Here is a 16,575-nt window from a genome sequence, read left to right as displayed (position 1 = left end):
ACTGTGATTTGATGCTAGGGCTCCATGAGTTACAGATACTTGTGGGCTGGTCCCGAGGTTTGTGCAGTTCTTATTACGTAAACTGAGCTAATTCCCTTTTGCCCTCCCTATACAACATGTGAGCTCACAGGAGAATGAGAGAGGAAGCTGAGGAAGCTGAGGCAGGATCACTGGGCCTTGGGGGTCCTGCCTGTCCTTGTCTGGGCTTTGGGGGTGGGTGGCAGAGCCTGCTTGCACACTCATTACTGCTGAGAGAGAGACAGAGAGAGAGAGGGGGGGAAAGAGAGAGAGAGAGAGAGAGAGAGAGAGAGAGAGAGAGAGAGAGAGAGAGAGAAACTCTGCAGTCCCGTGATTGCATTATCCCAACCATTTGGTTAGTGTAATTGTATGTGCAAAGCTGACAAATGTAATTTCCCCAGACTTAATACTTGCCCCATTTTCTCTCTGAGTTTCTTCATCTGATTAGCTAAGGTGACTCAGGCTTCCGAGAAAGCTTCGAGAAGCACCTGGACAGGCTTTTCCTGCCTAGGTGCTCCAGTGGCTCAGCTCTGCCCCATGGGCTTGGGGGTAAGGCCACCCCCAAACCCTGAGGTCAGGCCCTCGACATGGGGCTGAATTAGGGGAAATGTGGAGTGTTTAGGGAAACCTGGATGTTTTGTGAGTACCTGTTTTCAAAAGGCCTGATGTGACCTTTGTGTTTCTAGGAGGTGCTCTAACACGTGCCAGGAGGAGAGCTGAAATGCCACCAGCCGCCCTTGTTCCAGCCCAGAGGAAACTGACAGTGCGGAACTTTGGGAAGACAATCTTGTTATTTTGTCTCCTCCACCCTTTGTTGGAAGGCTGGGGGCTGATTTGTTTCCTGGACGTGGGGGCAGGGACTTTCACCTGGGGTGCTCTCCTGCTCTCTTCCATTTTTAGTGTTTATCTCTGGACGGGGACACCTAAAGTGGCTTAGCTGGCTGAAAGAATGGAGACTTCGGGGTCACATCTTGGCTCCACTCCTTGTCAGCTGTGGGGCTCATTCCTCCAGATGATCTTCTCATCCCACAGTGGTAATGACAGCTGCTACCCGTGGCCAGGGTGAGGACAGGAGGGATTGGTGTGTGAAACAGCCCAGCCCAGGGTCAGGCACGCTCCTAGATTGCTCCTCCCCTTCCTTCCCCTCCCTACCGCATCTCTCCCTCCTTCTCCAGAGGCCCTCCCAGGCAGAAGTTCTAAGCTAGGTTAAGCTTCACCTGGCAGGCCATGAGCTGCTGGTTTACAGGCCCACCCCTCCCTTCCCACCTGTGCTCTCCTCGTCTAGACTGGGAGTTCTTTGGGTGCTCGACCTGGGTCTTGTTCTGTTCACCATCTCTGAGCACATAACTGGCCACAGAGGAAGTGTGCAAGGGCTGTGGTTGGGTCTAGATTAAAGCTGGGTGAAGGAGGGCCTCGGCATGGACCTAGGGTGCCCGTTCTCCCTGACCATGAGGCTGAGCCCTGGCCAAGTGGCCCCTCAGGGGGTGTGGTGGACATTGTCCTGTGGGTAGTAGGGAAGGGACACCCTGCTCATCATCCTCCTGATGACTCAGAGACACCCCCACCGCACACTGCTAGGGGTGGGCGACAGGGTGGGACTGTGGCATCTGTCAGGGGGGTTAGGGGCTGGGAGCCTGCCTCAGCTTCTCCCTCCCTTCTTGCTCCCCAGGGCGAGAGCGGGTTCCTGGGAAAGCACTGCCTCTGTGCCCAGTTCTCTAAAGCCTGTCCAAGGAGCCTACTCAGGCTGCCTGGGGACGTGTTTGCCTCAGTGTCCTCTTCCCCTACAGTTGGGGTCATTCTGGAAGGGGGTCTGGAGACAGAACGCTGACCCACAGCCACCTGCCTGTCCTTCCTGCTCTGAGGCGGGGCCGGGCAGCAGAGGAAGCTCTAGTCTCTCAGGCAGCCACTCGCTTCTGATTTTAGTCGGAGGTGGTGGGGTAGCGTTGTGGCTTTCCAGCCACCACATGATTTCATTAGTCTGAGTGGCCACTGTGCAGACCCTCATCGATGAGCCTTTTAGGGACAGTGGGAATTATATGGCAATAAACTGGGGAGTCAGGCGGGGTGGATGGCTGCTCCTAAGTGCTGGCTGCAGGGGAGCTGGCTGCCAATATCTGAGATCCGAGAACTGAGCTCAAGCCTCAAGTGCCCCTGGGTCAATCAATATGTGTTTCCGGAGCCCCTGCCATGTAATCAGTGCTGGTGGTTGGACAGGGCGGGGGCTTGCCACGATGTTTGCTGAACGGGTCCTGAATTCATGGTCGGGAGGCAGTGACTGACCAGGGCTGGGGAGTCCCTGGAGGTCAGTCCTTGGGGTGGGACAGTGAGGCGAGGCATCAAACAATGAACAGAAGGCCGCCTCCCTCACGCTAGCCCGTTTCATGAATGACCATGAGACAGAGTCGGGAAATAGAGAGAGGTGGCAGGCTCCCTTTCATGTGGAAAAATGAAAAGGTGTTTTGAGGTTTTAGTTAAAGGTGAAGGGAGGAAAGGGGAGAGATGAAGGGAAAAGCCCAGGTCTGGCCCCTGGGTTAGATCAGGCAGGAATCGGGGACAGAGAGAGCTCCACCTGGGGTGGCTTTTCAGGGCAGAGGAAGGAAGGGATTTCTTCCTTCAAAGACAGAACAAGGCTGATATTTATGTAATAAGTTGAGAGTCAGTGAAGTTAGTGTGAAGGTATAAACTTCTGCTTTTTTTTTTTGTACTTTGCACTAAACGAGGATTTCACGTTATAAGCAGAAATTAAACATTTATCATTTATCTATTGTTATTTTAATGAAGCGACCTTCTATAGGAAAAAGAGTGTGGTGGACAGTGCCGAGCCCCTGCTTACCAAGGTTACTCGCACTACTCCCATACCCAGGCACGTGCACCACCCCTACCCTGGGGGAACCCCTTGATCTGCTGGTGTCGGGCCGGGGGCTTCACAGCTTCTCTGGGGCGAGGCTCATAGGTCTAATAACTGCCAAGGAACATCATGCCGGGTTTAGAGACTGATTCTAAGAAATTTCCTCCTTGTACAAAGAGTAGCTGAGAAGTCACACCATGGTTTAGGGCCAGAGGCTGAAGAGGCCTGGGTTCAAAGCAGTAAGAGTCTTCATGAGAAGTCTTTCAGCCCAGAAAATGCTGAATAAAACAGCTTTGGTGGGGTGGGGAAGCCACACTTTGGGGAAATGTGTTGAACCTGAAGGTTTTGGGCCTTTACCCGTGGTGGGCTAGCCTGTCTTTGTGCAACAAATAACGGCTTTGGGCCCAACCCTCTTTATGAGGAGAAGAAATCTGATGTAGGGTTTGCTTTGTTCAGTAAATGGGGAGAGGTTTCAAGGGACTGAGTGGAGGAAAGGATACCAGCTTGGTTCTCCTGTTTGCTTCCTGGGTATTCCCCAGTAGCTCCTTTGCACAACTTCCAGATGCTTCATTCGGCCAGGTGATAAGAGACCCAAAAAACATCCTTTTAGAGCCCATAGCCAGGATGTAGGTTCTGTTCCTTTTAAAGGTTGACCATCTTATTCTTTAGACACCACTCCCCACTATAATCACCGCACGTATCTCTCTTCTGCCTTTTGCAACAAAAAATTTCCTTTACTTACATTTGTAAGTTGAACCCTTACCTGAAGGGTCAAAGATGGGGGTCTCTCTTGGTGTATTTTCCCAGGGTTTCGGCTCCTTGTTTGGGTTTCTCTCAAACAGATTTCTTGATTTGGGTGCTGTATCCTGTGGCACCTTGTCCTCCCCACTGACTAGAATAGAGAAGACCCCATGGGCTGAGTTAAGTGAGGCTCTGTTTAAGAGAGACAGATGAGTATGCCCCGGGGAAGGTGGGAGAGGCAGGTGGGCTTAGGTTAAGGAGGGATAGTGAGGCCCAGGGCAGTCTGGGTCGGGGACAAGTGCAAGGGACAGGGTGAACTCACTGGTGAGGTAGCAGTCCAGGCTGATGGAGATATTGTCAAAAGCCACGGTGGCTCTGGATCCTTGCCCCCACCACGCAACAATCTGCAGCCAGAACCTGTATGTGTGTCAAGAGGAGTGTGGTAAGGAACAACCTGGGTTGGTCATTTCTCAGGATTCAGCATCTGGTGAATGTGTGCCAATACTTGGCTCATTACCATAGTTGTTATCAGCCTTACCTAATCGCAGAGTAGTTGTGAGACTGGAGCAGTCCACAGCTCCCCCTACTTCTCCAGCACAGAGTACTTCCCTTTCGGAGGGATTGTTCCATATGTTAACCAGTTTAGAGTCTAGGACTTGGGTCCAGGACTCCCTGAAACTCTGAGGAGAACTCTTTCACTTTTTGGGTGTGGACATTTGGACAGAAATGAGTGGGCTTGACGTTCAGCAGGTACTCCTTGGTAGAGCTGAAGTCATTCTTTTTAAAAAAATTTTTTTTAACAGTTTTTATTTATTTTTGAGACAGGGAGAGAGAGAGCATGAACGGGAGGGTCAGAGAGAGGGAGACACAGAATCTGATACAGGCTCCAGGCTCTGAGCTGTCAGCACAGAGCCCGACGCGGGGCTCAAACTCACGGACCGCGAGATCATGACCTGAGCCAAAGTCGGCCGCTTAACAGACTGAGCCACCCAGGTGCCCCTGAAGTCATTCTTAAAATACTAAAATGCTTCTGTACCAACTGATAAAGAGCCATTGTCCCCCAAGTGTCCCATGCTTGTTGCCTCAGGCAGCCTGGCTCCTTCCCTGGTATTCTAATTTTTCACATTATCCAGCAACCAAAACTTTAACCCAGTCCGGGTCTCAAGGACCTAGTGTCTCATCCAGCATCGGTCTCCACTGGGGTTGGTCTGTGTAGTGCCTGACCTGTTGTTAAATATCAAATAATTTGACTAAGACCTGGGGGTTTGTAACCAACACAGAGTGGGCTGTAAGTATTAACAGGAAACCCATCGAGGTTTCCTCACAGAGAAGGTAGCATTTAAGTTGGTTTTGAAAGAAGGCGAGGACTTGGAAATGTGGATGGGGATGGTGAGGGAGGGCATCAGCAGTGGAGGAAGTGGAGTGAGGGATGTGTCAGAGCAGGGCAGAGCCCCCATGGCTCACGTGTGAGTGGTGTGGAAGGACACAAAGACAGTGAGAGGCACGTGTGTATCACACACCCACATCAGGCTTCTCCACAAGCCTTGGCAAGATCACAGTTGTCTCAGATTTCCCCGGGGGACATGGTCTGCAGGTGAGTTTCCAGCTCAAGCCTGTGTAACATGGGACACAGCCAGGCCTGGGATTCTCAAGTGGCCAACAGGGGCCTTAACACTGTCATCTTGTTCTGTTTACAGCAGTTGCCAGGGTTAGAGAGACGCTGCTTGCAGGCAGCAAGAGAACAGGTGCATAGAGCCATGTGGGGATGGTGACTGGAAGGATTCACATTCCCAGGTGGAAGAGCAGTGGGTAAGGGCCCCACAGCCCACCTTTCTGATTCTCCTCTCTGGGTCACCATCTCCGAATCTGTCATCCACAGGCTGAGGAGCCAGGCCAGGTGCTGAGCACCATGGGGGTAGCTTCCAGGAGGCCGTGGGTGCCTGAGCAAGTAAATTACATGTGTGCACCCACTGAGTGTGGGGGAGAGGGACAAAAATCCCTGTTTTGCCCTAACTGGGCCCTTCCAGGGAGGCTGCACGCCCCCCCCCTCCCCCCCCCCCCCCCCGCTCTCCCACTCCTCTCTCTGCCGTCCTGCATCATTACTGAGAGATTAGGACTGCAAGCTTCTCAACCAGCCACTGGGCCTCTTAGCATGGAAGGCATGATGTACGCTGGAGCTGGAATGGTTTCTAAATAGAAGAGTCTCTAAAGTGCGCTGCAAGGCAACGGCAGTGGCAGCTGCTGTTTAAAAGAGTTTGATTGACACCGGGAATTGCACATATTTTGAGTCAGGAACACTCCTAACAATCAGGGAAGACTCAATCAGATGTCGGATCAGATGTAAACATGCAATGCTGCCTCTGTCCACTCGAAAGGCCACACTGCCAACCCTTGCTCCCCAAATGCTCCAGACTCCTGAGGCTGCAGGAAGGGACAGGGGGGACAAAGGTGGCTCATGCTGGGGTGTGGGGAGGGCAGGGGTGAAGCAGAGGAAGTTTGTGAATGGGGTCAGGGGAAGGTAGGTGTTGGGGCAGAGAGGGGGCAGCAAAACCAATCTGGGAGTCTCTTTTCTGTGGGAGGCACTAGCCAAGAGGCCAGATGGCCATCAGGACCACCCAGATCCAGGATTTTCTGTTTGGATGGTACCTGGTTGTGTGTCTTTAGCTGAACTTCATGTGAAGAAGAGATTACTCCCGGCTCTGCTCCCCGCTCCCTGCTGAAGATGGGTGAGGCCTTCTCAAGGCTCTCAGTCTTTCTGGTGCAACCAGTCTTTCCTGTTTTGGTCTCCTGTACAGATACCAAGTCACTCTCCAGGGTCAGCTGTGGCCTCAGGTCTTGAGTTCTAGCATATACCAGATGTACTGCTTTGGTAATGAGGGAAAGTTCTAGCATGTACCAGGTGGACTGCCCTGAGACTGACAGGAAGTTCTAGCATGTACCAATTGGACTGCTCTAGAATTGGGGGAAAGTTCTAGCATGTACCAGGTGGACTACTCTGGGTCTAAGGGAAGGCAAGGTCCATGCCACATTACTGCCAGGATTATGGGGCCAAGTGGTTCCAACAAACATATAGGTATTCCACTGCCCTTATCCCAAAGCCTTAGCTCTGTATGGAGAAAGAAAGCTGAGCCCCCATGGCTGGTAGAGCTTAGCTCTCCCTCTTCATGGGCAGCCCAGTCAAGGAGAAGGGAAGAGCCAGCTTTTTGGGGATCCTCAAACTCCCTCACTGATCTGTGCTGTTTAAAAACATGGCAGCTGAGGTCTTTATAGCCTTAGCATGGATTTCTCTCCCTGCCACTCAATAGCTCACACCTGCTCAGTTCTTTCAATTTCTCCAAAGATGACATTTTTGATTGCATGGGTTATTGTTGTTTTTTTCTTTTTTTCCTCAGCTGGTGGGGTTTGGAGCTTGTTGATACAACAGACTTGGCTAGAGATCTTGGTTGGAGCCAGTCTTTGCCTAGAGAACGCACCCCTTGACTCTGTCATGCTCAGCTTTACAGAGAGGCCTGTTGAAAATTGGCCTCGGGGGATCCTGGGAGGCGGCCACTGGGGCAGTGGGCCAGGTTTAGAGGGGACGGCCTTGAAATTCGGTATCTCCCAGACTCACTGGGCAGATCTTTGCATAGAAAATGCTAAAGCTGCTCGTGTACAGCTCAGAAAACACGCAGTCTCGTTCAGACAACAGACTGCTAATGGACAGTGAATATAGTGCCTTATTTGCCACTCTGCCAGCCTTAGGGATTGACAAACCTAATTAAGTTCACTTAATGATTTTAAGTAGCTGACAAAAAGGTGTGTGTCTGAATGTGGACTGAGGGAATAGCAATGCTTTAGAGAGAGAGCAAGAAAGAATGGCTGGCTTGGGTAAAAAGCATTTATTTAACGGATGGGCACCGCGTCTCAGATTCCTCTGGACCATTTAGTGGGCTCAGAAGAGGGGGAGCGTTCTGCATCCCCTTTTGCAGCTGGGACTTGTCTGGGCTCTGGCTGCTTAGGAGAGAGAGGGCAGATACTGCTGAGGAAAAATGCTTTCTCCGATTTCTCACTGCGCACTTGATTTGCTCGGCAAAAGTCTTCTAAAATGGACTGTCACAAAGCTTGGGTCGCGGTATGCATTTCTATTAGAATAATGTATGTGATGAAAAAGCCCTGCCGCATCCATCCTATTATCTGCATAATTGACTTCAGTTACCAGTTGAAAAGGAGGGGCCGATGGCCAGCTTTGGGATCCTGGGACCAGCCTGTCTGGGATCAACATGGCTAGGGCTGGACACGTGTGCCCTGCCTGACTCTAGAAGCCTTTGGCTCTCACACAGTAAAGTGGGCCTGTACATTAAAGGCCAGACTCAGTAGTTGGGAGCACTCTCTCTTCCTGCTCAACCCTGACTCTCAGAAGTAATTTACCATCTTCTGATTTGGTTTCTCCCTGGGCATAATGACACCAAGAGCAGTGAGGAAAAGTCCATACAGAGTGATTCCAAGGTTGCCAAGGGCCATAGAGATCTTTCGCAATGAATTGGCTTCTGTGAGGGAGCCCTTTGCAGTAGAATAGGGGAGAAAATGAGTTTTCAGCCAGGCTGAGCAAGCACGGAGAATCACTCACACTCTTCAACAATCTCAGTCCCAGGCTTCCAGGCACTGGCTGTCTGTGACTAATGGTCCTGGTTCCCACATTTGCCCTGGCCCGCCACCAATCTGAAAGGTCGCCTGCCACATGGGTGTTCCACCAGACTTCAGGGCGGGGAGAAGCCCTTCTCTGGCAAGTTCCCATATTGCTCTTTCATTTTCTCATTGTGGGTCATGTATATTAAGCTCTTCCTGGGCCGTAGGAGCAACTGGGCGCCTGGAGGGCTGTCCAGAGCTAGAAGGAATCTGCAGTCATTCTTTTCAAGAGACTGAGAAGTCCATTCCACCTTCCAGAGACATTTCTAACACTGACCTCTTCCTCTTCTCTTTGCTGCTGTGTCAGCTTATGGTTTGAGAGCTGAGGTAGTGCCAGAGATGGAGGTGCCCTCCATGGTGGGAAGACAGAGGAAAAGGGTGGTTGCTGGTTTCCTTCTATCCTGACAAATATCTTTATGAGCCTGAATTACCAGCTTTCTCTGCTTGGTGAGGGCTGAGTTTCAAAAGGTAGAGTGGAGTGAATTCTGGGCTACATAGTTGGTAGGACTCTGGGCAAGTCACTGAAATTTGTTAGGCACCATCTTTTTTAAATTTTATTTATAGTTTTAAAAGTTTATTTACTTATTTTGAGAGAGAGAGAGAGAGAGAGAGAGAGAGAGAATATCAATCCTAAGCAGGCTCTGAGCTGTCAGTGCAGAGCCCGATATGAGGCTCGATCCCACAAACTATGAGATCATGACCTGAGCCGACATCGAGTCACATTTAACCAACTAAACCACCCAGGCACCCTGGCACCATCTTGGTTTTTAAAAAAAATACCTATGTAATGAGGGTATTTTCACAGTGGAAGCTTTTCTTTAACATGGGAGATTCTGATTCATTGTTCCTGTTTTATATATATTTTTAGAAATCTGTGCTTCCTCAGGTAGTGTTATAAATTCCATATCTCCCCCTCTGGCTTTGAGCAAAGATTATTTGAGCACCTACTATGAGTTTAGGCACGCTGTCTGCAGCTGGGAATATAGAGGTGCACAAGAAAGACATCAACCTTGACCTTGAGGAATTCATATGACTTGTGATTCATATTATTCAGTGACTAGGGTATTTCTAAACACCTTTTTAGTTCTGCCCCTATAGAGCTAGAATGTACAACCTAGGGAAACACTGAATCTGGGTAGTGAGAGAGAAGTTAAGAAAGACTTTGAAGAACTGAATGCCTAGGATAACGGTAGGGCTTTGGACAGAAGAATCACACAGGAGGGGGCATATTGAAGGTGTGGGCAGGATGCCAGTCAGGCAGCTAGAAACCCAGGTATGGGACTCAGGTGAGATAAAGATGATGTGTCACCTGCACAGAAGTGAGAGAGGAAGTGGTGAACGCCAGTGAGGTCCTAGAGAAAAGCATGTATAGAACTGGATTCTGCTTTGTTTCAAATATCAGCAGCCCAGTTATCCCCTAAATTCCAAACTTTGTGCTTGGGGAGAGAAGGGCCGAGAACATAGGTTTACATTTTCAGAGGCACTAAGAGTTATGAAAAATATGTGCATCTGTTGACTTGTAAATTGAGCTGTGGCTATTACCAAGAAAATCTTGAGCTGATCCAAACATCCTGCTATTCTAAAGGGGTTCACTTATTGCCATTTTGAGCGACTACTTCTTAAAACCAGGCTCACAGGCAGGATCCGTCTCACTGTTTTGCACTCTTGATTGTAGAAACTTAGCAATCAAAAGCAACAACTTGTCCCAAACGTCACAGTAAATCAGTGTTAGAAATAGGATTTAAAGCTCAGAATTGCTAATCTACTCTTTGCTCCAGTGATCTGGGATATTTCCTGAGAAAGAAACAGGACCAGATCCTTTCAGAGTTATGAATGTTTGATTTGTATATATCTATGCCTGGCTGCACATTGCATTGCTGAGCCACCAGCCACATTCTTCCACTATTCTCAGAGGGCCAGCCCAAGGCTGTCCTGGGCCAATGGTGCCATGTGGAAGGTGGCAGCCTCTTCTCCCCCAGCCCATCTTCCCCCTTTCTAAGTCCCACTTCCAGGCTCAAAGCATTTCACATTTGGTCCCTCACAGAGCCTTCAATAGTCTCCTTGTTCTGGTTTCCCATCTCTGTGCTCAATGGCTATTACCCACAGTGCAGAGTCCAAAATATGTGGCCTAATATCCTTGCTCACCTTCTCCCAAGGAGATTGCTCAGGATTCTCTGATATGACCTAGTTGGCTACTCTTGAACCCACATAAAACATTCTTGCCTATAAGCCTCCACTCACCCTGATGACCTTCTTTGGAATGCTCTTATTCCTTTCCCACTTCAGGAAGATCTAAATTTGCCACAGGGTCCACCACCTTATAATAATTCGTGTTCTCCATTTCATCCTCCCTGACATGGAGGTCACCATGCCATCTGAACACAGACCATGCTGTCAGCCTCTGCACAATACTTCATGTGTTGCTGTTTCCCTCTCATTGCATATGCTCTGTGTCTCCCCCAATCCCCTAGCATGCAGGCCTTGTGACTGGCAAGAGTCTGGTTCATATACCCCTTTCCATCCTCTGTGCTTGATGGGGGCTTAAAATATGTTTGCTGATGATGTGACAATGACATTTCCCTAGTCACTCAATTCCCTGTCTTGCCCACAAGACATCTGAATCTGACATTTTGTGTCAATGACTTCCAAGTGTGGTCAAATATCAAAATTGCTTTAAGAAAGGAGAAATTCAGTAAAAGAAATTCTGGGGTGATTTCTGCCAAAAAGTAAGGTTTTGCTACATCATAAAATTTTGGGAATGAAACATTCATGCTTTAGAATAGATCCTGGAATTGATTTCAGCCTTGAATTATGAAGGTTCTAGGAGAAGACTAATCAATGGTCAGAGTAGCTAAATAAGGAATTGGTATTCTCAAGTGACACTCTGATAGATGCCCAGAGATAAAGGCTGTATTCCTTGGCTTATTCCATGATACATCATTCTCCACACCCCCCCCCCCAATCAAATTCATTTTCCCTTCTTCTGGGCACAGCTAGACTACATTTCTCAGCATCCCTTGCAGTTAAGTATGATCTTGTGACTGAGTTCTAGCCAATGGAAAATGAGATGAAGTAATGACTCACAAAAATCTTCCTATATGAGAACCCCTCCCATGCGCTTTCTCCATTGGCTGTCTTAATGCAAAGGATTCCAAAACTGGAGAAAAGGATTGAGCCACAGGGAGAAGGAGGCTGGGCCCCTGAAGGACAAGATGGAAAGTCACTATTCAACTAGCACACTAATTTTGGATTTCACATGAGCAAGAAATAAATTTCTTTTGTACATCCTTGAGGATTGGAAGTTTAATGTTACTTTGAGTAGTGTTACCCAACTAACATATCGTGTAGCACAAACCTATTTGCTTAGGTGTTCTCCATGTATCTGACATGGTTGGGTTGATGACTAACTCACTTCTTTGAGTAGGATTATGGGTAAAGTTAGCCCTTGTCTGGCTGCAGGACTCAGAAGTACCCTTCCCTCACAACTACAATCATCACCTAGTTCACACTCTATCCCACTCGAGGACTAGGGACATGCCTGAGTAAGGCAAAGTGGATTCAAGGAGTGTGGTCTAGTGCTCTGGGATGCTAGTTTCCTCATCTCTCTGGGGAAGGTAAGGAGAGCAAAGTCAAGTTTTCCATGAAGAGCTCTGAGCTTGCTGGGTTTACTCAGTGCTATGCACCCTGCTTCACCTAAATTTACCCTGGAGCCTACCATTTTCTCCTAGTGCAGAGAACTGACTCAGGCTGATGTGAATAAGCATGCTGAGATCCCCAGCCCCTGTAGCTTCAGGAAGAGACACTTGCACTGCCACAGCTGGTTAGGGGCAGAAAACACCTTTTTTTTTCCTTTACCCACTATGAAAAGGGCCCTAGAAGTGCTGGTTTTTTTGCCTGTGTACATGGACTCAGGGCAGTCAGACTCACTCAGGACAGGTAGGCACCACCTGAGAAAGCAGACCCTTGAGATCTTCCCCTTCCCTCTGCCCTCACCTCTGACTTTGAAGCCTATGGAGCCACTCCCGAGTGAGTGCCTGATGTTCATCTGTTGGTAGTGAGTGAATGAACAAATGCAGGCTACCCAAGGTGACAGTCATTGCTCTTCTGTTGGTATGGACATATCTGGCAGAGGGAGAACCCCAAACTGGCTACCAGAGAGGAGCCTGTTTGGAAGTGAGGAGCTCCAACAGCTGTGGCTTATTGAGCCTCATGATGTTCTCTCTGTCTGTACTTCCCTCTTCTCTGGCTCTTACTGTCCTGTGATACAAAGGTCTGTTTTCCTACCAGGCTCCCCCTATAGATGACATTCCTAGAGGGCTGAAATACATTACTTGTCCAGGTAAGTTTGTCACTTGGCACCAAGTAGGGCAGTAAGTGTTGGCTGGATAAATACATAATATCTGGATGATTTTGGAGGTTAGTACCATTTTACACTGGAGCATCCACAGGTGTTCTCTGGTGGACTGAAAGGAGATAGAAGGAGCTCTAAGAAAGAGCCTCTATGTTTAACTACCTGTAGGACCTTGATTTAACCCCTCTGTGCCTCTGTTTTCTCACCTGAAAATGGGGATGACATCTCCCCCAGCCACCCAGAAGTGTGGGACAGAGTGGGCGCCTCGAGTTGTGAGGGGGTAGAGCACTCTGGGAGGCAGGTGCAAGGCTGCTATGGGCAAGGGACATGGGACAGAGTGTAGGGTGGTCCAGGAGCTGTTGTGACCATGAAATGTAGCCTGTCCAGCAGAGGAGTAGCAGACACTGGTGTGTTGGGTTTGCAGGGGTGACATCTTCTTCTTTCATAGGCATCTCTCCTTTCTGGGGAAGGACTGGTGGAGGCAGAGCAGCTATAAATGGAAACTTTCACAGAAGGGAAGGCAGGCATAAGGTGAAAAACCCAGGCAGGGCCTGACCTTTCACTGGCCTCTCCTGGGGACCATGTAGGCATTATATGACCTCGACTTTCTGTGTCAGTCCTTATGGAAGTGAACTGTATTCTCTACCAGAGGGTGGTTTGTTAAATGTATAACTAAATGTATTTTATTTTTATGCTTTTGTTAGACATGGTACATTACTACATTTGCAAATGAAAAATGCCTATTAGGACTTATGCTCTAGCTCTAAAGTGGAAATAGTCAAAGGCATGCTAGAGCGGTGACTTGAAAAACCACATGGGGAAGGGGCCATTGTGTTCCAGAAGAAAAAGAAGAGAATCTCCCTGTACTGGTGATGCTGCCTGGGCTGGAGATGAGAGAAGGCAGGCAGGTAAGGGCTGGGTGGGAAATGGTCTTTAGCAGGAGCTGGGCTGCAGAATTAAGATGATGGGTTTCAGTGGTAGATGGTGAAAAGGGAAGACAATAAACTAAATCAGAATGAATAAGGGGTGTGGCCTAAAAAATCCCAAACCAAAATGTTTTGTTAATAACAATGGCTATCACTTATCAAGATTTCTATTACATGCCAAGCACTGTGTCTTCATTTCCTCAGGCATGTACATAGAAGTAGACCAGCCTAAGGGCTAAGAGAAAATTATTTAACCTCTTTAGACCTCATATTCCTCTTATAAAAAGGGGGATTAATTTTGGTATCTATCCCAAGGGATGTTTTAAGGATGGAATGAGATAATGCATGTTAACTACTTGTTACAGTGACTGGCATTAACAAATGCTGGCTCCGGTCACTATTATTTCTAACTCTTCTCATGGCTCTATGAGGAAGCTTTGGTTCAATTTACAGATTGGTTCAGATTTTAAAAAATCTGAATTAAACACAACTTTTAAGGAGTGTGTTTAGACCTGCAAACTGAGGTTCATTGGAAATTTCTGGATTTCCTCTCCCTGGAAGTTAATTGCCTCTCTACTCAGGTAATAAATGATGAAAATGCCCCTCTAATGCCTTTCTCATCACCAAAAGATACTACACAAAGGGGCAGTATTGTTACTGATAGCACCCTATGTAAAGTGGAGATTCTGTGGATGAGAAACAAGAATGGGATATGAGAAAAATCTTGGCTCTGTGGAATTTGGCCTAAGTATATAAAGACATAACTCTCAGTTTAACAGATTCCATTTGAAAGATGCATTTGTCAAACACACTACTTGTCTTTTAGGACAAAGGATACAAAAGGAACAGAAATCTAAATATCTCCAGAGGGAACATTTTTTCTTGCTAGACTATGTATATAGGATATGGCTAAAAGCCTTTATAATGATAATGCTGGGGAATAGAGCCTCCACATGAACATTAGGTTATGTACTTTCTATTTGGCTGTATGATGGCAGTGATTTGTGGGACAAGCTTTGATCCATAGTGTTTTGAAATCTATCTTGTAATGAGTCAAACTTAGCACCTGCTTCTGCTCTGTGAGCGTGTCAGAGCTTAAGATGGTGTGGGAACATTGTGCTTAATTTACTAGGATATATTATTATAAAGAGAAAAACTAGGTGTATGTCCTTATAAAAGACTGACAGATTGAGGTAAGAGAACTTGCCTTTCGTCCATTTGAATAAAGATAGAATTAATTCCAACAGAAAGAATGGCAATTGAATGGGGGAGAGAATAAAGAAAACTAGTTATATGAGGTGGCTGTAAAGTAATGAGATAACTTTTAAGCACACATTGAGCCAATATTTGAATTGGTGCTGCCCTTCAAAATTACCTTGAAAGAACATATCTGTATTCCAGGGGTGTTGCTATTGCTCAAAACATCATGGGCACTACTCATGGAGATTTTTCTCTTTATAATATGGATTTATGGTTAATATCACTTCATGATGACAGACTATGGCGTTATTCCTATTCCTTTGCCTGTTTGTAAATGGACAGAAGAAATACCATTCCATGGATCAGTGTCTCCCCATTATAAGCCTTTATATACCGATGGCATATTCTCTGAGCTTTCACAGAAAGACTACTATGTGGTGGCAGCAATGTGAATATAGCTCTTTGCTCTCAAGTGCTCAGCTCTAGATCTCTCTACTCAAAAAGGATTAGGGCACACAATTAGGATCAAAGTCTTTCTTATAAAGTGATTCTGACAGAGCAGTGACCAGAGATAAAGGAAGTCCAGGTACCAGCCAAGTCTCTAAAGAAAATTCCTTGCCATAAGAGTAATAAATGCTGGTTGATTTCATCTGATGGGACACAGGTGTTGCTTTGGTATACAGAACACTTTGCAGCAGTATTTATTGTAATGTGATTTTATCTGTTTTGTTAGATTGAACACAAGAAGAATGTTAGATGGATTCCAGTAAGTGAAATTCTCAGTTAATTCAGCTGGAATTTGGAAATGTATGCAATTTCTCTCAACACATCATTCTGTAAACACATATTTGTTGGACATATGATGTGTGTGTTAGGAATGGTTCTAGATGTTCAAGGAACAGTGATATATAAGACAGATCTGAGCTTTAACCTTGTTAATGTGTATATTCAGGTATTAAAAAAATAGATAGTAAAGAGTGACAAATTATAGAGATATTTCAGGAGCCATGAGAATATATTGTAGGTGTACTATAGTCTAGAGGTCTTTAAAAAGTGAAGGAAGAGTGGCAGTTAGGGAAAAGGAAGGTAGAGGAAGAACATGTCATGTGAAGAGAATGGAAGGTACAAAAACCTGTAAGAATCTAGCAAAGTATAACTGAACTGAAAGAAGTATCTAAAAGATGGGAGCTCTTTAGAGCTAAACTGTAAACCCTAATAAAGCTGCTTCAAAAAACTCTGTAATGCATGCAATGTAATGTAATGTTGGAGAACCTAGGATTGGAAGAGATTTGGGCTAACATTGGGAATAAAGTTCCTGCTCCTTCAAGGTCCTTGATTGAGGAGCTGTCCACGATGTGAGTGCTGAATAGCTGAAGTCAGAACTTGCCTAAGGAAGCAGGTGGTACAGGAGCTAGTGACTACCTAAAGGTTGGGGGAGAGGAGAGTTCTTCTTTGTCTTTTATCCATTTTCCTTCTCTTTCCCTTATATATTTCCTTCCTCTACTTCTCCCTCCTCCCATTTTCATTTTCTGGCAATCTGGCAGCTATAGCTCACTCTCTCTAGGAGGAAAAGGAAGAATATGTTTCTTGCTCCTTCCCCTTAGAAGGAGTCTACACAACACTGATGACAGAAAATTCAGAAAAACACTCACCTCTATCATCTTGGGGTTGCATGACTAGTTATTATTGCTAAATGGTCCATCCCAGCCTCTTCTGAGGCATCAGGTGGGGAGATTATTATTATTATTATTGTTATTGTTATTATTATATTGTAGTTATTATTAGTAGTTATCACTGACTGAGCACTTACTGTGGGCCAGGAAGCT

The 16,575-nt window shown here is 46.9% G+C and overlaps 1 protein-coding gene across 1 annotated transcript in view; it reads right to left on the bottom strand.

The window, feature by feature from the left end:
• Positions 1-16,575, bottom strand: part of ALK (ALK receptor tyrosine kinase) — a 671,492-nt gene that overhangs the window by 77,935 nt on the left and 576,982 nt on the right. Inside the window, exons 10-11 of the mRNA XM_027033475.2 lie at positions 3,930-4,024; positions 3,630-3,758 (exon numbers count right to left, since the gene is read on the bottom strand). Coding sequence (XP_026889276.1) covers positions 3,630-3,758; positions 3,930-4,024 — 224 coding nt within the window. The remainder of the gene's footprint in view (positions 1-3,629; positions 3,759-3,929; positions 4,025-16,575) is intronic.

Source organism: Acinonyx jubatus, chromosome A3 (assembly GCF_027475565.1).
Source record: "Acinonyx jubatus isolate Ajub_Pintada_27869175 chromosome A3, VMU_Ajub_asm_v1.0, whole genome shotgun sequence".
Taxonomy (NCBI): Eukaryota; Metazoa; Chordata; class Mammalia; order Carnivora; family Felidae; genus Acinonyx; species Acinonyx jubatus.
Note: the sequence above shows the minus strand (reverse complement) of the source record. Positions and strands in the feature narration are given on the sequence as shown.